The 21,176-nt window shown below is 39.7% G+C and overlaps 1 protein-coding gene and 1 pseudogene across 2 annotated transcripts in view; both read left to right on the top strand.

Annotated features, from left to right (window-relative positions):
- Positions 1-20,506, top strand: part of C4H1orf100 (chromosome 4 C1orf100 homolog) — a 46,326-nt gene extending 25,820 nt beyond the window's left edge. The window contains exons 2-6 of one of the 2 annotated variants that reach the window (XM_036753182.1): positions 2,132-2,220; positions 2,308-2,376; positions 11,579-11,674; positions 13,669-13,841; positions 20,264-20,506. In XM_036753182.1, coding sequence (XP_036609077.1) covers positions 2,321-2,376; positions 11,579-11,674; positions 13,669-13,841; positions 20,264-20,334 — 396 coding nt within the window. In that variant the 5' untranslated portion in view covers positions 2,132-2,220; positions 2,308-2,320 and the 3' untranslated portion in view covers positions 20,335-20,506. The remainder of the gene's footprint in view (positions 1-2,131; positions 2,221-2,307; positions 2,377-11,578; positions 11,675-13,668; positions 13,842-20,263) is intronic. The other variant, XM_036753183.1, reaches the window with a different exon arrangement.
- LOC118845927 lies at positions 2,958-5,161 on the top strand (annotated as a pseudogene).
- Positions 20,507-21,176: the final 670 nt, after the last annotated feature.

The raw sequence follows: 21,176 nt of genomic DNA, 5'->3' as shown, positions 1-21,176 counted from the left end.
ACTGGGGAATAGCTAACCAACCTGTGGTATATGATTGTAATGGGATATTATTGTGCTGTAAGAAATGACAAGCAAGATGATTTTAGATAAACCTGGGAAGACTTACACAAACTGATTCATAGTGAAGTGAACAGAAACAGAACATTGTACACGGTAACTGCAATATTGTTGAATGAAGAACTGTGAATGATTTAGCTATTCTCAGCAATACAACCTAAGACAATCCCAAAGGACTAATGATGAAGCATACTATCCACCTCTAGAGAAAGAACTAATACTGATTAAACACAGACTGAAGCCTGCTATTTTTCACTTTTCATTTTTTTCTTTTATTCAACTCTTCTTATATAAAATGACTAGTGTGTAAATGTTTTACATAATTGCACATGTAAAACCTATATCTGCTTACCATCTCAGAGAGGGAGGAGGAGGAGGAGAGAGGGATAGAATTTGGAGCTCAAAACTTTAAATAAAAATGTTTTTTTTTAATTTAAAGAAAATATATGTTTGTTGAATCATTGGTCAGGGCATCAGAGTGTATCATCAGAAAGGATGTTAGGCTTGGAGTCAGGAGAGAGCTAGCTTCAAATCTAACCTCCCTAGCTTGATAACCACGAAGAACTCAATGTCTCTGAGCCTTATCCATTAAATGAGAATAGGCTATACTACCCACCTCAAAAAGTTGTGAGGGAAGTGATTTGTAAACCCTAGTATGTTCATACAAATGTGAATTATAAACATTTATGGAGCTGTAATGCGGCTTTGTTTTACACATGTGTAGATCACTTAACATGGACACTCCTACATGGGAAATGCCAGGAATCTGCTTGTGGGAGAAGACAATCTGTGTTCTCCTACCACATAGACAGGAACAGCCTCACTCCTTTGACCGTATAACAGGAGCAGGTTGCATCTTGAAAACTCCCACTTCCAGCCTGGGGCAGTTTCTCTTTCTTTCCAGCTGTGTCCAAGAGGAATGTTTCTTCTTGGTGCTTAGCACAGTGTTTGATGCATGGTAGGCATTGAATAAATGTCTATTGACTGACTGACAAATACTAAAGGTCCCTCACAGCCTACTTCCCTGCTGAGCAGTCTGCAACATCCAGCCTGGAATTTTGACTAAATGGTCACCAAGTCTAGAGTCTGCGTCCAGGGAGATTCCATGCCTCGTTGCTGGAATTGCATAGGACAAATGGAACCAAACACAACCACAAGCCTGTTTGTCAGAGCCATGGGACCCAAAAGGAAGGAAGGAAAGGTATCCATTCCTGTTTCTTGTCCAGCTCAGTTTGTGGTCCCTATGCTGTGGATGAACAGGACCTTTACCTCCCTTGGATGCATCTGGAAAGAGAAAGATTGTTCCAGTCTGGTAGTTTTGAAGACCCAAGACTGTTCCAGCTACATGCCAGTGGGAAAAGGCTATTCCCAACCATTTGGTAAGGGAATGCAAAATATTTTCTCCTGAAGCAAGCCCCTTACCTTGAGTATGCCTATAAACATACTAGAAGACCTAGCTATTTAACGGTAAATTCCTTGAAGGTAGAGACTACAGTTATCCCTTCCACATAGCAGAGGTTAGAAGCACAGTGCTCCCCACTTTTCCCCTTGACCCACCCCCCAAACACCAGTGTGATCTGGAAAATCTGCATAAAGTGTTTTGGCCCTCCCTTTGTACCAGAGAAGAAATCTGAATTATTATGGTATTAAAAGATAAAATATGCTGATGTTATATAATTCTATACATATATTATGCATTTCTGAGTTTCTAAACTTTTTCTGTGTCATCTGCTAGACTTTACATGTCCTCTGTGGTTGCATAAAACTCCCAAAAAATTCCCATTTAATTTTTTTATGCCAGCCAGCAATAACTGTAGGGATAACTGTACTCAGCTTTGGTCTTTGTATTCCCAGCATCTAAGACAGTGCCCTGTCCATCATAGGTGTTTAATAACTGTTGGTTAAATGAAAGGATGAATGCTTCATTAAGTGAAAAATCACTTCCTGTCTGTACAAAAATCTAGACTTTTAAAAATAAAATAAGCCTTCATAAAACACAATGTGTTTAAATACACATTGTTGGCTTAGGATTTGTTTTACTATTACTTACCTCACTGTTTATGTCCTTCCCTAGGTATTCTCGAAGAGGAATGTTATTTCCTGGAAGAGGCTAGTCATCCCACGTGTCATTTTTCTTCTGTGAAGCAACTGGGGAGAGTCAAGGTTGGGTCTTAATAGCTCTCAATAGATAATTTAAAAAAAAATTCAAGCATAAGTATTCACCTTTTACATCAAATTTTTCCCACCCAGGCCTCTATCCACTATGTCTTTCACAAGACTACGAGAATTCAAGGATCGAAAGCCTGTTCAACATCCCAGGTGAAGTATTTATTGGTATAGTTGCATCTTCCCAATGCACTATTCGAAATGAGCAGATGCACACCAGAGGAATTATATAGATGGTTCCCAACTGATTAGTTGGTGTTAACTGCTGCTGGAAATGCCAATAGTGGGGCTTCTTGGGTGGCTGGCAGAATTTCATGGAAGCTCTACAAATGGTCAAGCCATTAGTTCGCTCATTGAATTCTCCAAATCCTTCCACTTTGAATGGCTGTTGGTCCGGCCTCAGGAGAGCCATAGCTGGAAATTTGGATCACCCTACCCACATCGCCTCTTGCCATTTGTTAATCACAAAATAAATAGGTCTCTAATCCTTCCACTACTAAAGAGAAATTTTGAAGGAAGACTAAGGAAGATTCTTGCATTTTTTTCCAGGCAGGCCAGAGTCACAGCATTAATTAAAACCCTCAATAAACAGAGCACATTCATTGAGTGGGTATCTTCTGTGAGCTCAAAAGGGATAGGTATTAAAGAAGCCCCGTAACACTCTCTAGATATTTCATATGCCACAAGGTAAGCCTTCACTTTATAGTTAGGTTAGAAAGGCCATAGTTGCCATAATGGGACCTTCAGTTTGGATTCTTATGGATGCTTCAGCCCAGATCCCAAGTCTCACAGTAACTACATAGGCTTCAGTATCTTTCTATTGCTAGTAGAATCAAACACAAATTTCTTAGCATGGCATTAAAAGCTCTTCACAATCTGGCTCCAGCCTAACTTTCCAGTTGTATGACATACTATTTCTCTTCTATACTCTGTGTTCAGCTAAACTGCTCTACTTGCTCCTCTCCAAACTTAGCTTTTCTCTTTGAATTTAGTACAACTGCTTTTCAACTAACGGAACAGATGTGTCACTACAGAACAATGAACAGGTTGTATTTCTTTTTCAAAAACCAAATCACATTTTACAGGAACATCCTACCTAGCAGAGTTGATTGCTTCTATAAGAACATAACTTAAGAGCATTCCAGCTCCTGACTCTATGTCTTTGTCCCATGTAAGACAGCATAGGCCATCTCTGCATGAGGCCATTGGGTCAAGTAACTTCAACTCATTAAGTCTTCTCTAATTACATCCATAATCTTGGAAAATCCAGTCACTATTGACATTTTTTGTTTTGTTCTTTCCAGACCAGTCATCATTCTCTTTGGCAGAGAAAAGAAAAGAAAAACAGCAATAGGGAAGCTTTGCCTTCCCTCTTTTGCCATTTATCATAGCCTGTCACCCTGAGCTGTGGTCCCATCCCTTCTCTTAGGTTTCTTTCTCCCAAATAGCTACAAAACTGGCTATTTCCTTTAGTTTTTTCCCCAGACTCAGCTCATTCTGAGCTTTAGCACTTCCCATACTATTCTTAGAGGGTTTTCCATATTCATCGGCTATTACTTTGTCTCTTCTTTATACAACTTTTAAGTTCTCTGTAGGGGTGGCTTCACAGCATTAAAAGCACTGCACAATTTCTCAAGGTCAGTACAGCCCACTTTGCTTCTTCATTTCACATTGGGCCCAACTTGTCCACCTGTAGCACTTATCCCAGATACATCAATCTTTGAGCAAGTATTTATTAAGCACTTACTAGGCTTGCAGGTCTTGTGTTAAGAGAGAGATGGAGGATGGGAGTTGAGGGAACACATTCCAGAGAGGCTCAATCTTCTCAGTATTCTAAGAGTTGAAATCATTTGATTAGGCTGCATGGGTGATGGGGAGGGTTGGGGTTGAGGTGGGTTACATTTATAAACATTCACTTAATGGCCTCATGGAGTCCCATGAAAGGCACCCCTTATTTCTATGGAGCATTTTACTCCATAGATTCTTGATTCATAACCAGAGCCGTGCCTAGGTAATGCTGCGCTTGGGCAACATTATTCCTTGTTTAATCAGTTGCATTGACAAGGCATTTAGGCGACTAGGACTGGCGGGAGGGCAGACTGGCCGGAGCTGCTGGCCCCATTGTGCTGCGACAGCCGAGTCCTGTGAATCCCCCAGCCCCACCATGGAGACCAGCCTGCCCCGCCACCTGCGAAGGTTGGTTCTGGGAGACGGGCAGCCTGTGGCCTGGCCAGGCTATGTCCCTGCAGGTGGAAGAGCTGTGCCACCAGCAGCACTCCAGATTACTGGTCTTCCACGATAAGACCTATGGCAACAACCTGGTGCTGAATGGAGTCATCCAGTGCACAGACAGGGATGAACTCTCATACCAAATGATTGCCAACCTGCCCCTCTGCAGCCAGTCCAGCATATGAAAGCTGCTAATTAATCATTGGTGGTGGGGACCGGGGTGTCCTTCGGGAAGTGGTGAAGCATCAGTCCATGGAGTCTGTCTGTGGTCCAGTGTGAGAATAATGAGGACGTGATCCAGGCCGCTAAGAAATATTACTGAGCAAGGCCATGGGCTACTCCAGAAGTTGACCTTGCACGTTAGAGATGGATTTGAATTCATGCAGCAGAACGAGGACGCCTTTGATGTCATCATCACTGACTCGTCAGATCCCAAGCATCTGGACCTCATCAAAGAGATACGTTACTTCTGCAAGTCTCGGTTTACCGTTGTGGAATATGCCTACTTCACTATCCCCATCTACCCGCAGAGGCCAGAGTGGCTTCATGCTCTGCGGCAAAACCCTGAGCACTAACTTCCAGGAACCCAGTGCAGCGGCAGACCCACTAGCAAGTAGAGAAAATTAACCTCAAATACTACAACTCCAACATCCACCATGCGGCTTTAGTGCTGCCCAGGTTTGCCTGCAAGGCCCTGAGCGGTGTTTGAGGAGACCAGTATGCCCAGTTTGGCCTCTCCCAGACACTACAAGTCACAAGGGCCCATTCCAAGATGTCCCTCTTCCTGCTTTGGGGGCATTAACTGGCACTTGGCACCACCTCCTGACTGAGGACCGACCTGCTCCTCACCAGCCATCCCACCCATTGACCAAGTATCACTGAACCCAGAACATGATGGAGGAGCTGGCTCCTTGTGACATGCTCTGCTGGGTGGGTAGGGGGGAGAGTACAAGATATCTGTTTATTCATCTCTATTTCTGTCCAGTCTAGTCAATTAGCCATCTATTAATATTGATCATCTGTGAACAGAACAACCCTTCTCATCTCTAAGTACTTATAACTGGAGGAAAAAAAACAACCCATTACATCTAGCCAACCAAGAGACATGGCGTTCAACACAGTTCTGGTTTGTCATACTCTTGTAGAAACAAGCATAAGAAACCAAGGGAAATAAAACAACTTTCTTTTATTTGTTGTTTTTTTAAAAATTCTTTATTTATGTTCTTTAAAAAAAAATAGTCACTTACTACATACTACCAATATCATCCTTCTTCTAGTAAATAGCTACAGTCAAGTCAAATAAATCACCACACCAACTATATCTAAAAATGTATGCCTCATTCGGGACTAATGGTCCACCGCCTGCTGATTAAGAGATTGAAAGTCCAAAGTCATAACTGGTCAGTGCAATAATCAGAATTCCAAAGTTTTTCGATGTTGGAAAAACAGCTTTCTTGAGAAGGCCATTTCAATGTGATATAGATTTTTAAGATAATTACAGTGAACAATCAGAATCTTTCTGATCCTTCTTCAACCACTCAGGCTGCTAGCCTGTTTGCTCAAAGTCTCTAGCCTTACTGAGGTTATGATTCACATAGGCAAGGGTTTCAAGGGAAGCTGTCAGTTACCTCTTCTTTTCCTTATTTGGAAATGTCATCTATTCCCTACCATTATTCCACTTTGCCTCCCATCCTATGACTAACTTTCACTGCTGCTTATACTCTTAGGATCCTACCATAGGATTCCAGTTACCAGGCAGGTTCAGACTTCCTGAGGTTGTTTGGAAAACCAGAACTCCTCTGTGCTTCTATTTGTACCGACAGACCCTTTTTATGCACTGTCTTGCACTCTCTACTCTAGTTTGGACATTAACCTACCAATGTGTTCTTCAGAGTTCCTCATCACTTATGTACCACAGTCTGCTAATATCCACCATGGGCCTCTTCGTTGTTCTTTGTGTGATATTCATCTATAGCTTTTCGCAGATACTCATGTTCCATTTCTTGCTGCCATGTGACCATAATGGTAAAAGTATTGAAAAATGGGTCAGGTAGGTGGGTAGGTCTCTAAAAGAACTGTGTAGTTTTTCAAAATCAACTAGTCCTTTTTTTAAAAATTCTGTGCCCATTCATTGTTTATCTATACTGCCTGTCCCAAATCTATATACTACTCAACAAGTTCTCCAAGGTGTCCATCCAAATGTGTATTGAAATTCAGGCAATAGACATCTTCTCCACTGAATTTTTCTTCCATGAATGGTCAAGCCAAAGTCCTTTTAGTGATCAAAGTTCTCTCCCAAAAGGCTTTGCAATGTCTGAGAGCTTTATGAAATCAGCAGTAGCACACGCTCACAATAGCATCTTAAGGAACTCAGCATCCATAGGGAATCCTTCTTTGACCAGGACTCTGCTCTAGATCTGCTCTGTCTCAGGGGCAAATTACTTTGGTGAATATTCATTTCTTTCTTTATGTTTTACCCAGTGTTTATTGTCAGAGTTATTGAAGAGGTTATTTCTGTTGTTAAATATTCCAAGGAATCCTGAATGGTCTTGATTATGGACAGGAAAGATCTTGTTGTAAAAGAGTCCATATGGTGGGATTTTGTTCTACTGAATCAAATGCTTTTTCGTAATCAACAAACAATAAGCATAATGGGATTTATAATCTCTACATCTTTCAGTTGTTGGATGTTGACGTGATCCATTGTTGAATGTCTCCTGAAAAAGCCTGCTTTTTCTGTACTAATTGCTTCATTAAGGATATTCTTATGATATGACTCTCATAAAGAAAATGGGAGAGTGGGTATATAGGTTTGGTAGTGTGAAAAAATTGTTCCAAGAGCCTGCTGACAAATCCTATAGCCAATTGAAAATCAACACTGCAAAGAGAGGAGGAGAGAAAGAAGTGCAGTTTGATTATGCTCAGGGCCATCGGATGCACAGAAAATTTACCCAGCATTCTGTGAGTCTAGATATCAGTTTCAGCAACCTTATATAGAATGTGAGTACATTATGGAATTATGTATATATAGTATGTTATACACTATAGAACGTGAGTACATTAAGCAGAATGGATCCCATGGAATTTTACAAAGAGTAGAAGGGAAAGGGAGAGGTTTACACATCAGGAAACAAACAACAGAAGGGGGAACTAGCTGGTAAAACCTGGAGCTCTTATTTATGTCTCAAGCTTGATTTTTTGCAAACTTCAGTAGGAGAAATGACCTGCCTGCTTCAAGCAAACAACATCAGGAAGCTGTAGATAGATTCTGGGGCTGACTTTTTCTTAGCACAGTAGCAAAACTTGATCCAGAAATTCACTTATTATAGTAGTTACTTATGTTCTTTTGGTCACCTTTTTGGAGGGCCCAAGATTTGTTCCCCACCTTTGGCATCTTCCCTTCCTTCCCTTCCTTCTTGTATTTTGGTCCCTTAATCCCTTTACAATTGTATTGCTTCCAGCATGGATCTCCTCTACATATACTTGATCTAAAGTAACTTTGTTGCACATCTTCTATAAGCACGTTAGGGACTGTGAGGGTAGAGTCCAAGTACAATGATTCTACTAGCCTTGAGGGAGAAAACAGCTTGTCATTATGATTTTTGTGAACCTTTTCCGTTTTTTATCCTTGCAAATATTTGCCGATCTGAGAACCTCAGGGTTATTTTCATCTGCATTTCTCTTATTAATGACTTGTGGTATTTTTTCATATTGTTTTGCTAAATTGCCTTAATTCTATGTACTCAAAATTGCTCATTTTCTTCTGTGATCATCTCTGACTTGCTTGGTCAAAAACTATCTCCTTCCCACAGTTGTGAAAGGTATCTCCTTCCTGCCCCTTGAATTTGTTTGTGATGTGACTTTTTATATTTAAGTTGTGTATCTATTTGGAGCTTATTGTGGTATGTGGTGTCAGATGTTGGTTTAAACTTGATTTTTGCTAGATTACTTTCCAGTTTTTTCCAGCAGTTTTTATCAAATGATAAGTCTTTCTGCAATAGTTGGTGTCTTTGAATTTATCAAACACTAAGTTACTGTTTGGTTGCTTATGAATCTTGTGTACCTCTCTGTTCCACTACTAAACTTTTCTATTTTTTAAACCAGTACCAAATAGTTTTTATGATTATTGCTTTGTAATATTGTTTAAGATTTCATACTGTAGTCTCACTACTTAACCCACTTTTTTCATTATTTTCCATGAAATTCTTGACCTTTTATTCCTCCAGATGAATTTTGTTATAATGTGGTTCTGAAATTGCCAATTAATTTATGGAATTAATAATTGTGACTGAGGGAATGCAACTACAAGGGGATCCCTCTGGGTCAAGTAGGGAACAGGCAAGCTAAGTTCTTTGTATACGCTCCAGGAAAAACCGTAATGGCAGCAACTGGGGAGTAATGTACAGAGGCAAACAGCACAGGGGTGCAGAAGTAGACAGCATGGGAATGGGGATGGGATGGTACAGGTAGTCAGGCAGCATGGAGAAGAGAATGGGAATGAGGAAGGGCACAGATAGTCAAATAACTATGGATCATAGTTGGGAGCACTTAGGAAGCATGGACCTGTAGCAAATGGAAGAGTACTCAAAGGAGCAGTTTGGGGTCTTCTTTTTCTAGGATTTTGGTGGTGAAGCGACTATCCATGCCACCTTAAGGTTAGTTCATTAACATATACACATCATTTCAAAGTTACCTGCAACACCTTAGGGTTAATTCATTAGCATAATATTTGCTGGTGTTCTGCTGGTCTTACTAGGGCTTATCTGAAGCTTATTAACCATAGGCAATTGGCAGGATTGAGGGTCCATTACAGTAAAGTCTAACTGGTTTCCCCTGATTTCACAGGGGATGTAGCCTTGATGGGGTGCTTGGGTGCCTGTGCTTGGACCCATGTTCCAAAATCACATCCACTTTGAAAATCACATCTCTCTCTAGCTTCAAAACATTGGCCCTAGCAGTTTCTCTCTAGCAAAGTAGGACAGCATGCCCTTATCTCTCCTCCTAATACTGCAGCCAGCTGTACCTACAGAATTTATTAGTTTGGACTCCCTGTATACATGCTGAACTGGCTATGTACTGGGTCATAGAGATATTTACTACTTACTGACCTATCACATGTATCTTAGACCTAGACATATGTATACTCTCTTACATTTATCTTGTCTAACAAGACATTGATGGAAGCACCCTGGGTATGTCCAGTCAACCCTGACCATTAGTTGATTTAGTGACATTGCAGGCCTAAAAACACACCTCCATGTAGCCCCACCTTGGGCTGTTTCCCAGTGAACTCTGGGTAAGATACCTGCGCAGTAGATACAAAAAGTGCATGTTCCTTTAAGAACTGGCCACCCCTTAACCACTCCCTAATCCCACCCCAAAACAACTAATTGGCATAGTTGGCACATGTTTCACCCCAAAATGTCCTCTATAAGATATACCTGTATCCACTTTTAGATTGCAGATTCCCTAAGAACTCTTGCCTGCTGAAAAAGTGTAATAAATCTTTGCCACCTTGACTTAAAGAATGCTTGAGTCCATGAATTCATTTCAGATGGCCCCAACCCGCTCCAGTACTCGGGTCCTTGATGGGTACTCCCCCTCAACTACCCTGTCTGGGAACTCCAGTTTTGGGGTTCCTGGACCTCATCTCCCCAACCCTCAACAGCCTTAGTTAATGTATGAGAGTTTCCAATGGTCCCTATGCTCCCCTAATCTATGAGACAGTTTGCAGTTTGTTACACTCCCTTAATTTATGGGACAGTCTGCTAGTGACTTCTAGGTTCCCCCTGCAATCTTAATTTCTACTGCTTTTACTTTATACTATGTGTAACTCATTATACCAACTAGAAGAGGTGGGGAGGAAGGAAGTGATCAGGGGGATCAGAAGAAGGTACAATTTTTATACAGTTGTGTGCTATAGAATAATCCATTGGTAGTTTGGTTGGTATGACACTGAATTTATAAACTAATTTAGGTAGAAATGGCATTTTTATTAGCAGCAATTAATATCTCTCTAATTACTCAAGTTTTTTTCATTTCTGTAAAGAATATACTTTTTGGTTTCCCAGGAGTTGTTGTCAAATAGGGAGAATCTTCTTTAAATAATTTGTGTTCTCAGGTTTATCAGACACTTGATTATGAGAGGTTAGTCCTTGCCTTCAAGTAGCTTTACCATCCAATAGGGATCTACACTTTAGTAAGGAGTTTGCAACCTGGTTTTTTTTTGTATTCATGCCTCTCTAATGAAATTGTAAACACCATGAAGTCACTAAAAACTCACCTTCATCTCTTAGAGTGGCCATCTCCAGTCATCCTGATCTATATCTGGCCACTGGACCCAGATGGCTCCAGAGGAGAGAGTGAGGCTGGCGACTTTGCATAGGCCTCCGTCACTTAAATCAATTCACTTGCATCTAAAAGTGGTGGTTGACTGACCAATTTACATCTGAAACTAGTCAGCTTTCACACCACTTCAAGTCACATTTATTCAATAGTTATAATGACTTCTTTCCAAATTTTATTTTAAATAAAACAGAAATCCAAAAAATATTTGAAAAAAAAAGCTTTTAAAAAGTGTATCTTTGGCATGAATAGGTAATCCTTTCTAATTTTTCATTTTTCTCACTAGCTTTTCATGTTGATCCTTTCCCTTGACAGCATAGCATTTGGATAGAAGATTAGCCTTAGGTTCAGGAATACCTGAGCTCAAATCTTGTCTATAACATTTATTTGCTGTGCAACCCTGGGCAAGTCACTTATTCACTATCAGCCTGTTTTCCCATCTGTAAAATGGGGATAATAATAATGGTAGCACTTACCTTAGTGCTGTGGTGAGGATCAAATGAGATGATGTGTGTAAAGTGACATACAGAGTGTCCCAAAAGTCTTCATCCAGGTTTAGGTTTTGATTCACAAACAGCTCTGAGGTAATAACTTAAAGCTATTAAAGCTTAAAACCTCACTAGGACTTTTGGTACACTCTATATAACTGCCAGTTATTCTTATTCTTTCCCAAAGTTCTTTGTGCTAAAAATGGGACTCATTTCTTAAACGATTTATATGACATTCCTCAAAATGATGACCATCTATTGTTTCTCTGCTAATTCTGTGTTTTCTCCCCTAGATTGTGTATTCTTCATCAAGGAAAGTATATCAATGGATATTATACTGGGCAATTGGCAAAAATCCATTATGCCAAGGAACTTCAGAGACCTCCTGGGTGAGACAAGTTCCTAGTTTATAATTTCAAAGAATTCCATGAAAGAAATGCAAGAATTAGTTTAGTGCAGGTTTAGAATGGCCTAATTTTGTCTTGGGCAAATCACTTCCCTTCTCTGGGTCTGAGTATCTTCATCTGTCAATGTGGGTTTATTACTACATTACTCTAAGACCCTCCTAGCCGTAATGATCTTTGGTATCAAGAGCAAAGGCTATCTGTCATGTAAGGTCCCTTCTGAAGCATTTGACATTACTGACTTTCCTCTCCTCCTAGACATTCTCTTGTCCCTGCATTTTCCTTACATAACTCTCTGCTGGTTCTCTTCCTGTCCGCCTGTTAGTCTCCTTTTCATGGACAATATATATATATATATCCTACTCCGTATTCATGAGTGTACCCTCAGACACTGTCCCGCACTCTCTTCTTTCTTTATGTTTTCTTGCTGACCTTAGTAACTTCTGTAAGTTCAATTACAGTCTCTGCAAATGACCCCCAAATCTATATATCTAGCCTTTAGCTACCTGCATCAGCTTCTCAAACTCAGCATGTTCAAAGTGGAACTCATTACTTTTTTTTACTTTAAACTCAATCTTCCTCCAAATTTTTTCTAAATTTCTGTCCAGGATACTACCATCCTTCCAGTTTTCCAGTTTCACAACCTCAGATTGATCCTCAATTGTTTTACTCTCTTCTACCATCAACCCCCACATCGAATCAGTTGCCAAGTCTTGTAGACTTACCTCCACAATCTCTTCTCCACTCACTTGGCCAGCACATTCATTCAGACTTTCATTATCTCTCACTTGGTTTGTTGCAACAGTCTCCTCATTGGCCTTCTTATCTCCAATTTATCCCATCAACATTCTTTCATCCACACAGTTGCCACATGGTACAGTGGAAAAAGAAATGAATTGAGAGTTGTGAGACCAAAATTCAAATCCTACCACTTACTACCTATGTCACCTTGGGCAAGTAATTTCCTTCTCATGCCCTCAGTTTGTTCATCTATAAAAATGAAGTGTTTGTACTAGATGGCTCTAAGGTCCCTTTCAACTCGAGATATAATCTGATATTTCTCAAGCCCTGATCTAATCACATTTCTCCCTGGCTCAAGAAACTTCAGTGGCTACTGATTGCCTCTAGTATTAAATGCAAACTCCTGTGTTTGGCATTTAAAATTCTTCACATTTTGGATCCAGTCTATCTTTCCAGATGAATTTCATATTGAATCCCTTTCATACCCTCTATGTTCCAGCCAAACTAACAGAGAGGCTGCTCCCCATACATGATATTTCATCTCCCACCTCCATGTCTTTGCACAAGATGCCCCCCATGCTGAGGATGCATACCCTCCTCACCTTCATCTCTTAGAGTGGCCATCTCCAGTCATCCTGACCTATATCTGGCCACTGCACCCAGATGGCTCCAGAGAAGAGAGTGAAGCTGATAACTGCACTTAAATCCAATTCGCTTGCAAGTCATGGCCTCATCTTCCTGATGTCATGCACCTCTTTGAGAACGAAGAACAAACAACAACAACAATCATCTCATAGAATCACTAGCTCCTTTTGAGACTCACATCAAGCCCCAACTCACTCAAAGATGTTTCCTAAGCTCCATAGCTTTTATTGATCCCCTCACTGTTCCCTCACTACTACTACTACCATCACCACCACCACCACTCATTGTTTTGTGTTCATATATGCATGTATATAAATATATGTATTTATGTGCATATGTATGTATGCCAGAATTGGGCATGCCTAGCATAGATCTATGTACGTAGGAGCACATAAAGTTTGTTGAATGAAACAGAACTGAATTTAATTGAGCCACTGAAAACATTAAATCTTCACAGACTTGATACCTTACTAAAAGTGATAGACCCAACAACTGCTTCTGGGAAGAATGAAAGCTTGTCAGAATCAGTCTTAGACAAATGGAATGGCTTACTTATGGTGTGTGTTCAACAAGCTCTTCCTACTTTCTTTAAGGCATCCTGAAGACTGGAGACCTTATTACCAGCCAAAAAGTTATCAAGCTGAATTTGACCAAATAACCCTTGCCAACTACATCTGTCATCGAAGGAAGGATCAACAACCATTCAAGGGGTGGTACAATGAAACCACTTACCAAAGAGCCTTCTCTTTGCCATTTTACAAATTTGGTAAGTTAAGTCAAGTGCTCAGAATTCTTCTGAAATATATCTTAATCTCCCTTTGGGCAAACTGGTCCTTTCTTAACTTAAAGACTAGGTCATAGATTAGCACCTTGCAATGTGTGAAGTATTCAGAATAGAAAGCAGTTGTTTGAAATAGGTAGGTGGCTCAGTGAGTAAAACACTGGCCCTGGAGTCAGGAGGACCTGAGTTCAAATCCAACCTCAGACACTTGACACACTTACTAGTTCTGTGACCTTGGGCAAGTCACTTAAACCTCAATTGCCCTGCCTTCCCCGCCCCCCCCAAAAAAAGAAAGAAAGAAAATGGCCAATGGCTAGAGAAGAACACCTAACATCTCTCTCCCAATATCTCAGGGAGGAATTTACCCAGGTTCATATGAATGTTCCTTGTGTCTGATTGCTCTGCTGAGAGCTTCATTACCGTTTATCCAACTAAACTAATTAAAGAATCTGTTACAGAAAAAGGACATCAGAAGAGCATGCTATTTAATATTTGAATATATATTTTGGGCAATATAAATTTTGAGTTAGAATCCATTTTCCCAAAAGGCACTTACCAGTATTCCTCCGTTTGATAGCCTACAACTATAATTGTTCTTGTAGACTCCTGGGACAGACTAATGCATTTAATCCAAGTTGAGAATGAGGGAGGGGCCCACTTTACACAGTGGTTCAAATCACATCTCTGACACTCATTAGCCATGTAAGCATGAGAAAGTCATTTATGTTTTCTGACCCTCACCCTCCTCATCTATAGAATGCAGACAGAAATATCAGTAGTACTTATCTGAAAGAGTTATTGGAAAGATAAGATGAAATAATGTACCTTAGAACACTTTGCAAATCTGAATGCACAAAGAATCTGCAATTTCATCCACGTAGGGAATTCTTAATGTGGGAATTGCACTCAAAAAGTCAGATTACAACCAGGAATTAAGTGACTTGTCCAGGGTTATAATAATGATATTAACTAGCATTTTGAGTGCTTTAATGCAAGGCATTTTACATAGCTGTCATATTTGATCTTCACAACAGCCCTATGAGGTAAGCGCGATAATTGTTCTCTTTTTACAGACGAGAAAACTGAGGCTGAGGAAGGTTGTAACCCTCCTAGAGTCATAAAGCTAGTAAAAATCTGGGGCAGGTCTTCTGGACTGCCTCAGCTAATAAATACCAGGGATGGACTTTGACCCCAAATTTTCCTAGTTCCAATATTGGCACTCTATTCACTACCAGCATGCTACTTCTTCATAAACTTTGAAGTATAATATAAATGTCGATTATCATTATCAAGATTGGTAGCTTTGGGGGCAGCTAGGTGGTGCAGTGAGTAGAGCACCAGCTCTGGAGTCAGGATGACCTGAGTTCAAATCCGGCCTCAGACACTTGACACATGTACTAGCTGTGTGACCTTGGGCAAGTCACCTAACCCCAAGTACCCTGCCCCACCCCAAAAAAAAGATTGGTGTCTTTGTCAGGTGATTTATGCATTTGCCAGTCAGTCAACATGCATTTATTAAAGACTTTCTACAGGCCAGACACTGTAAGAACTGGGAATACATAGACAGGTGAATGCAAAGATCCTGCCCTCAAGAAGCATACCTTGTAATGGGAGAAAGAACATGCAAACAGTGTTGATATTGGTTATTTACGGTGTAAATAGAAACTAATCTTGGAGGGAAGACACTAGTAGTTCTGGGTATTCCTGCAGTAGGTAGCATTTGAACTAAGTCTAGAAGGATGCCAGGGAATCTAGAAAGCACAAGCAAGAAAGCAAGAAAGGAGAACACTGCAGGAGTGGGGCAAGGAGAAAGAGAAGAATCAGCATTTATACAGTGCCTGCTATGTGTCAGGCAATGGGCTAAGTGCTTTACAAATGTCATCTCATTTGATCCTCACAGAGGTCATGGGAGATAGGTGCTATTGTTATCCCTATTTTACAGTTGAGGAAACTGAGGCAGACTGAGGTTAAGTGAGTCGCTGATCATACATTCTAATTTTTCTTCTAATTTCTTCTCTTTTTTTGCATTCTTTTGACTTGGTTTTATTATTTCTTGATGTCCTGTGGAGTCATTAGCTTCCATTTGCCCCATTCAAATTTTTAAGGAACAATTTTCTTCATTGAGCTGTTATACCTTTTTTTCATATGGCCAATTCTATTTTTAAGGCATTATTTTCTTTAGTAATTTTTGGTACCTCTTTTGCCAAGCTGTTAATTGTCTTCATAATTTTCTTCCTTTGCTTTCATTTCTTTACCTATTTTTTCCTCTACCACTCTTATTTAATTTTGAAATCATTTTTAGCTTCTTCAGGAATGCTTGTTGTGCTTATGTCCAATTCACATTTTTCTTTGAGGCTTTGCTTGTAGCTGTTTTGACTTTATCGTCTTCTGAGTTTGTGTCCTGATCTTCCCTGTCACTATGGTAGCTTTTATGGTCCAGTTCTTTTTTTGTGGTTTGCTCATTTTCCCACCCTCTTTCTGGGTTTGGAACTTTATGTTAATGTTGGGCCCTGTTCCCATAGTGGAATAAAGGGTAGGGGAAAGTGCTGTCTCAAGTTTCAGGCTTTTTCACACTGTTTTCAGAGCTAGTTCTGGGGTTTTGGAAATTTTTGGTACTTCCAAGGTGGTGTGGTCTGGGCAGAGGTGTGTTCACTGCTCTCTTGGTCTGCACTCTGGTCCTTATCCAGGAAGTTCCCCATATCCTTGGGATTGCAATCACTACTGTTCTTAAGGACCCCTCCTCTCTTGGGAGCAAAAACAATACTATTCCTTTGGGTCCCTGATCCCTCAGGGGTGGAAGTGATACTGCCCTTCAATATCCACTCAGTTTCCACTCCCTCTTGATTGAAAGTGCTCCTCTCTACCCTTGAACTATGATCCAGAAGCAGGTATAGGCAATGGAGCTGTCAAATAGTGTCTGGTCCTGCATCCAGCACTCACACAGGGTACCTTGTAATCTTTCTGATTAGTTGCCAGGTCCCCTTAACTGGAGAGCTCCTGAAGCTAATATTGCCTCTGTCATCACCACTGAGTCCCACCACTAAGGTTTCATGCACATGGGCTCCAGGTCTGCTTCCTCCCCCATGTCCCAAATCCCTCTTTCCAATCTCCTATGTTGTCTTGGTCTGGAAAAGTGTTTCATTCTGACCTTTTGTTGGCTCTGCCACTCCAGAACTCAATTCAAGGCATTATTTTAGAGTTGTTTGGAGGGGAACATTGGAAGAGCTCAGCTGAGTGTTTTTCTACTTCATCTTGCACCACCCCCACCCCTGCCCAATTAACAACATCTTCATTTTAGAAAGCAATTCATATTCCCTTTTCTCTGCCACTCAATTTTTTTCTTCAACTTAAAGAGGGCTATGGTGAAGCATAGTAACTTAATAAGCAAAAGACTATGCACTCCTCCCCCTTACATGCTCAGCTCTCTACTAGGCCTGTGAAAGATATAAATGAAATACAAAATGGCATCTATCCTCCAGGAGCTCACATACACCGAAAAATAACAAGTGCTAAACTGTGTAGTATTGCTGATAAGTACAATATAAATTCAGAGGATACATCAGTGCAGTCACCAATGGTTTGGGTAGGAGTCATGGAGGAGGGGTACTTGAGCTTTGGACTCTATCAGTGAAGCCACAGCTTACAAATGGAGCAAATTTCTTAAGCCAGCGAGTGATGTGGTGGAAGAAGTGCTTTAGAGAGCTTAGTTTGGAAAGAATATGCAGAATGGATTAATTTTAATCAGGAATCATATTGTACTCTGCTTTGTATTATCCACAGATAAGTGCTTTGTGCACAGTAGGCACTCAATATTTGTTGAATAAATTTAACATTATTTAAGTGTGGTTTTGCCTGAAAATGATAGAATGTAAACTTTCTGAGTCTGTGAATCTTTCTTTTTCTAAAAAAAAAAAAAGTTATTTACTATTTATTTTCAACCTTCAATTTTTAAAAATTTTTTTAGTTTCAATTTCTCTCACTTCTTCCAGTCCCTCCCCCACCCATTGAGAAGGTATGCAATATATCAATGATACATGTGAAGTCACGTAAAACACATTTCCATATTTGCCATGTTGCCAAAAAAAACCAACAAGAAAAATAGAGAAAGTAAAACAAATATGCTTCAACCTAAACTCAGTCCATCAGTTCTCTCTCTAAAGGTGGTTAGTATTTTTCATCATGAATCCTTTGGAATTATCTTGGATCACTGTATTAATTAACGTAGCTGTCTTTCCCAGTTGATCATCACTACAATATCGCTATTATTGTGCACAATGTTCTCTCGGTTCTTCCCACTTTGTTTTGCATCAGTTCATATAAGTCTTCACTGCTACTGTTTCAGTATTATCTGTATACCTCCTGCCTTGCACAATGGTTGGCTCATAGGAGGTGCTTAATTAAGGTTCATCGATTCACTGACTTCTAAGAAGTCTATGGTCCTTTAAAATCATTGCCTGGACTGAGATAGTTATGATAAAGTTTCGCACATATTTGTCTTCCCAGAGCTCAGGTCATATTCTAGAAAAATAAGGCTGGCTTCAATTCAGATCACTTAAAGCCTGTCAAAACCTACCCAATAATCATTAGTATTTAGTGTTCGTTATTTCAGCCCTTGCTGCTGCCACGTTCATGTTGAAGTTAATCACAATTGTGACAGCTGTCCATCGTGGCAGTCGCAGTCTAAATAAATACATGCAACTTTGATTTATAGATAGCACAACTACACTGAGTCCAGATTAGTGAAAATAATGAAGCCTATGAAGTAATCACATTATTTGAATTGTGCTGTATATTTCCATTGGGCTGGAACCAATTACCATATTTTACATAATTGTAACTTCATGTAGTATAAATATAAATATAAAACCACTTCTTCACACTAAAATAATAATTGCTAACGTTTATATGGCATCTACTATGAGCTAGGCACTGTGCTAAGCACTGTTTTTTTTTTCATTAGTCCATAATCAGAATTTTTTTTCAACTGAACTATACCACAGGGTATAGTAAAATGGAGATCAAATGAAAACAGAATGATGAAATATAACCTTAAAGAAAAAAATGGAGTGGTTTGGGGGTTAACTTTATTTTTTTAAATAACATTTTATTTTCCCCCAATTACATATTAAAACAACTTTGAACATTTGGGTTTTTTTTTTAAGCTTTGAGTTAAAATTCTATTCTTTCCCCTCCCCTTCGCTCCCCATTCCCTGAGACAGCAAGCTATTGAATATACATATGTAATCATATAAAACATTTCCATATTATTCATTTTGTACAAGAAGACGCAAACAAAAAAGAAAGAAAAAAAGTGGAAAATAATCTACTTTAGTCTGTATTCGGGTAGCATCAGTTCTTTCTCTGGAGGTGGATAACATGTTTCATCATGAGTCTTTTGGTATTGCTGAGAATAGCTAAGTCATTCACGCTTCATCATCATACAATATTGCTGTTACTGTGTACAACATTCTCCTGGTTCTGCTCACTTCACTTTGCATCAGTTCATGTAAGTCTTTCCAGGGTTTTCTGAAATCATCCTGCTTGTCATTTCTTATAGCACAATAAGATTCCACCACAACCATACACCACAGCTTGTTCAGCCACTCCCCAATTGATGGCATCCCCTTGAAGTGCTTTTGCTAAGCACTTTTTACAAATATCTCACTTGATCCTCACAACAAACCTGAGAGGTAGAAGCTGTTATCCCCATTTTACCGATGAGGAAACCGAGGGAAACAGAAGTTAAGTGACTTGCCAGGGTCACATAGCAAATAAGTGTCTAAGGCTAGATTTGAACTCAGGCTTCCTGACTCCAGGCCTAGCACTCTATCCAATGTACTGCCTAGCTGTCCAAGGAACCTACCTGTAAACAATTTGCTTTGGGGGCTCAAATGTGTTAGTAAAAAGGTCAAATAGAGTCAGAGCGGCACCAGAGTGTACTGGGAAAAGAACTAGCTTCAGAGTCAAGAAGACCAGGGTTCAAATACCTCTGACAAACTGGCTGTAAGACCCTGGCAAGTTAGTTACTCTTCTAGGGCCTGAGGCCCTAAGATTACAATGCATTTTTAGAAAGAGTTTCTTTACAGAAATTCCCTGTACCAATGAAATTAGAGGCTTTTTCTGTTGCCTCTACATCACCTTGCCCAGTCTCCTAAACTTATCTACCAATGCAGATGTTAAAAATCTAAATATTCCTTTTAGTATAAATTTGGTTGTCAAAAGAACTAACTCCAAGCATTTAAGAGGCCTTCACACTAGCCAAAAAGGTCCTTTCTCTTTGTATAGATGTTCTTGAAGTAACAGTGCTATTATTTAAAACATATTCATTTTAAGTAATATTTAACACTTGCATATTAATTATATCCACAATTCATAAAATAAAGTTTAATTCCTTTTTTTTATTACAGAGTCGGCCCAGATTTTAGCCACACCGGTACTTGATCCGAGACCACTTAACTCCCTACCAAAGCTTTTCTGATGAGAAGAAAGCTTTTGAAAGAAATGGATCTGAACTCCAACAATAATTCCCCAGGCAGGCAGAGTAATAATTGTTATTCTCAATTGATTTTCTGACTAAAGACAATAGTAGCAAATTGAATTCTAAAACATTTACATTAAATACTAAAATAAATCCTAAAACATTTAAATTTCAACGGCTAATTAGAATCTATCCTGAAGCCATTAGGCTGAGATCAGGATTCTATCCCAAGGATACCAGCTAATTCTCCTCTATCTTACAGTCAGGTCAATGTACTGCTGGCAGACATTCTGCTATTGGTTATGAAGGCAGCCAAATGAAGAAGAGTATGGATGGATGGGAAGCAATCCAAGGGATACTTGTGTGGTTGTGGGCTAGTGGATCAGCATGCGCCATTTTGGAAAGCAAGACATTTTGAACAATAGGTTGAATTAAAGTAAAATACAGGTGTACATTATAAATGGATGGTATTAGGGGTGAAAGAAGACTCTGGGCTAACCCTCCCACTGGTTTACTGAAATATCTATCTGCTAGGGAAGGAAACTCAATGTACTGATCCGAAATATTCTAATCTATGTTTTTTAAGTAGATTTGATAATAGTGATAATATCTATTATAACTAAATGAGCCTTCTGGATTATAACTAAATTACACCTTCTTGTAAGCAACAAGATGGTGAACTAGAGATTTTCTCTGACCCTCATGACCTTTCAAACCTCTACAAAACAGAAATTATATACCAAAATAAAGCAATTTCAGCTTTTCCATGGTCCAGGACACCCAGAATCCAAATGTTAAAAAACCCAAACCCCCAAACTGATGCTCACTGACCAGCACCCCTA

This window comes from Trichosurus vulpecula, chromosome 4, assembly GCF_011100635.1.
Source record: "Trichosurus vulpecula isolate mTriVul1 chromosome 4, mTriVul1.pri, whole genome shotgun sequence".
Taxonomy (NCBI): Eukaryota; Metazoa; Chordata; class Mammalia; order Diprotodontia; family Phalangeridae; genus Trichosurus; species Trichosurus vulpecula.
This window is presented reverse-complemented; position numbering and strand designations above follow the sequence as displayed.